We start from the raw sequence: 3,357 nt of genomic DNA, 5'->3' as shown, positions 1-3,357 counted from the left end.
TATAAAAATAAACACAAAATAAAATAAGATTTTCTAGCATTGTATTTTATAATGCACCATAAATATTTTTTTTTAATTTGTTATATCTTCTTTATAACTTAAATTGCCTTAAATTTAACATTGAATTATTATTTAACAATTGCAATATTTCAATAGAGACTTCAAATAAAAAATTGTTTCAATGAAACTAGGTTTAAATATAGTAGGATTTTACCGCTCTAATCGAAGTCAAATATATAAGCAAATTTAATGGCTAATAAATAAAAAAAATAAAACAACATCTACTTGACAATAGTTCCTCCAAACATGAAAATGAGTGCACTTAAGCCTTACCCTTTTTTAGTACATACAAATTAAACCTCATTGAATAACTTTTTGGATTTAATTCTTGCAAAAAAAATACGAACTATACATAATCAATTTCTAGCTCTGGGATCACAGAACATTTCCGAATCCTAAAACTTGGCCTTGGAGCACTCAAACGGAGTGCAGCAGGGATAGCAATCCGGAGCCTTGATGCAGCTCAACCCAAATCGGGACAACTCGGCGGCCTCCCAGGCGCGATCCTCCTCGAAGAGGTCCATCAACCGCTGCCGCCTGGCACCCGTGATCAGCTTGTCCGCTGTGGTCATCTCCACACTCATCGGTTTCACCAGGAAGTTGACGATGGGACTTCCCGAGGGGGTCTTCAGAAGGTCGCGGTTGTTCAGCAGGGAGAGGCTATCGATAAAAGGGGGTTGAATTACCGCCATTCGAATCATTTCGGAATGCTCTTACAAATCCCCGGACTTCTTCATCTTGCGGTTGACCGAGTACTTTGAAGCAGTGTGTCTAATGTACAGTGATTGAAACACTAATGTAACCCAGCCGACAAACTTCTCCCGGCCAGGTTCGATGCCCCAATTAGGTAGCACACTAATCGAACGCCCCAGGATTGGCTGCAAGGAACTGGAAATTGTGTGCAGAGATGCAGCTGACTGACATTCAACACCATTTGCCACTCACAGAAGGTCAATCAAGTTTGCTGAGAGGCCGAACTCAAGGGAGCAGTTGGGAATCAAGTTAAAAGGGTCTACTCGCTTCCGTTAACAAGGGTGCTATTAACTCTAGACTCTGAGTGCAAGTGTTCGTAGACTTGCTGTTTACTTATACTTCGGATTGTTAAGTAGGTGCTTTAAATGCACATTGAAATAATTGGTGCTTTAAATATATACATTTAAAAAACAATGCCGAATAGTTGTAGTAATATATATACACATATATAGGCCAAACATTTATATTTATATATTGTTTAAGTAAAAGCCTTAAGCTATTTTAGTAGCAGTATATTTGGAGAGTAATTATTTAAAAACTAAAAAGAAATAATAATTATAAAACAAAAAGTTTTATTAAATTAGTATTTTATTATCCTTCAAAGAGATAAATTAGTATTAAAATAAGGAAAGCTAACCCCTATAAGCGGTGCAATTTAGGCCCTTATAAATATTAAAATCCCATTAGGTCGCTATTTCTTTGTTGTTAAATTTTCCAGAACGTTTTTATTTGGCATACAAAAATAAAAAGGATAAGGAATGGCCAGCATTATTTCTTGATTAGGCCACACCCACAAAGAAGATTTCAATTAACCCAGTGTCCTCCCCCCCACTTGTCTCCTAATTGCCCCTCTTTCACCTTCTGCATGCTACCCTCCGTTTGCCCCACAAATAATCCCCACAAATTGCACAGCGCGTAGAACAAACGATAAACAGACTAAGTAGTAGTGTGGTGGAGGCGGGGACAGCAAAGAAAGTAGATTGAAAAACAAGCCAAAACCAACACAAATCGTTGTTCGGCAATTTCAGCCAGCCCACACACACCTAGCCCACTATCCACCCACTTAACCGCCTCCCCAAAGCGCAAAGTCAGGTTCGAAAAAGGGGGCGGGAAACAGTCAGGTGTGTAATTGCAATCCGAATTGGTCAAGTGTAACAATGCAAAGACGCAGCTCACATCTCACAGCTCACACCTGCTGCTGCCAACCGGGGGAATCAATTTGATCCTTGAACTTAGGCAACAAACCGAATCTGCAACTTGCAACTTGCTGGCAATGGGGGATCGAGACTGGGAGGTATACACCCCCCAACCCCGCCACCCCACCGTGGAGAACAAAATCAAATTGCAAATTGCATCCGAAAATGTCACGTGCATCGACACATTTTTCGGAGCCAACTGTCTGAGGGTTCCTTTGGCCCGAAAACCGAGCGGAGATGTCGTGACATGGTCGACATGGGCAAAGGTTATTGCAATCGCCCGCCTGAGCAATCAGTGGACACCAGACACGAATGGATACCACCGATGGGGAGCTCCGGGCAGAGGTGCCCAGGAGGTGGATCAAACGCTGGTAGCACTTAAAAAATAGCCAAAAGTGTTTATATATCGATTTCCATAATTTCTCAGAATGAGGCTTCATTATTATTATTTTGAAATTATATTATGTAATTTAACCCTTTCAAATTCGTTCTTTAATATTCAACCAGATTGCTAGAGAAAATCTATAGGTAATTAAAAAAAAACAGCATAACCATAATAAATTTAGTAATTAAAGTAAATACAATTTGATTCTACATTTAAAATTATTTAAAAAATTTTAACAACTCAAACTTTTTAGATAGCAAATGTTAGACATGTAAATGATTCAAGAAATACATTAGTATACAATTAGTATCCAATATTCACGTTTTTTAACGAAATCTTTTATTTCATACATTAAGATTTATCTACAAAATAGTGAAGATGACAACACTAATTTCTAAGGGAAGGACTCGCAGTCTGCACCTGCAGCATCCTGCGCTCTTTGTCCCGTGGGTGAGGAGTGGGGGGTGGTGTTCGGGGGACGGAGTGGGTGGCCGCCCCATTCATTATGTTGACCACGCTGTCGCATTCGCTACGTGACATTCTGCTAACTGCCCTGAAAATGGAGCCAGGCCTCGTCGCACTTGGGCCATTGTCGGCTCAGCTTATAAACCTATAGCTGCATATACCCAATATCGGGTATCTACCAACAGCTCCAAACACTCTATAAGTCGATAGTACTGCTTAATGAAATTTGTGCCCTTATCCAAAATGATAAATTAACTTTTTCTTTATTTTCTATTTATCGAGTTTATGTGTAAATCCTTTGAATCCCTACTTTCTTTAAATTTATAGTCGTAAATTGTTTTAAATTTCAATTATTTTAAAAGTAAATAACTTTTTAATATCTTTTTCAATTCTAATTTTTTTAAAGTATTTAGTTATTTCTAAAAAAAAGTGTAAAATTGATTACTTTTTAATTGATATTTTTCTTTTTGTAAAAAATACATTTTGGTATTGACGTTT

General features: G+C 38.1%; 1 protein-coding gene across 1 annotated transcript; it reads right to left on the bottom strand.

Annotated features, from left to right (window-relative positions):
* Positions 1-368: 368 nt before the first annotated feature.
* Positions 369-883, bottom strand: LOC108049566. Its single transcript, XM_017130785.1, has 2 exons — positions 778-883; positions 369-720 (listed from the first exon to the last, which is right to left on the bottom strand). Exons 1-2 carry the CDS (start codon positions 795-797, stop codon positions 456-458), a joined length of 285 nt encoding a protein of 94 aa, XP_016986274.1. The 5' UTR covers positions 798-883; the 3' UTR covers positions 369-455.
* Positions 884-3,357: the final 2,474 nt, after the last annotated feature.

The sequence above is a fragment of the Drosophila rhopaloa genome, unplaced genomic scaffold (assembly GCF_018152115.1).
Source record: "Drosophila rhopaloa isolate 14029-0021.01 unplaced genomic scaffold, ASM1815211v1 contig_115, whole genome shotgun sequence".
Taxonomy (NCBI): Eukaryota; Metazoa; Arthropoda; class Insecta; order Diptera; family Drosophilidae; genus Drosophila; species Drosophila rhopaloa.
The sequence above is the reverse complement of the archived record's forward strand: the minus strand, read 5'-3'. Positions and strand labels throughout refer to the sequence as shown.

Coding starts and splice junctions, on each gene's coding strand:
- LOC108049566 (XM_017130785.1), bottom strand. CDS start 797: ATGAAGAAGTCCGGGGATTT. Junction 721..777: donor ATGAAGAAGTCCGGGGATTT/GTAAGAGCATTC, acceptor TTTTATCGATAG/CCTCTCCCTGCTGAACAACC.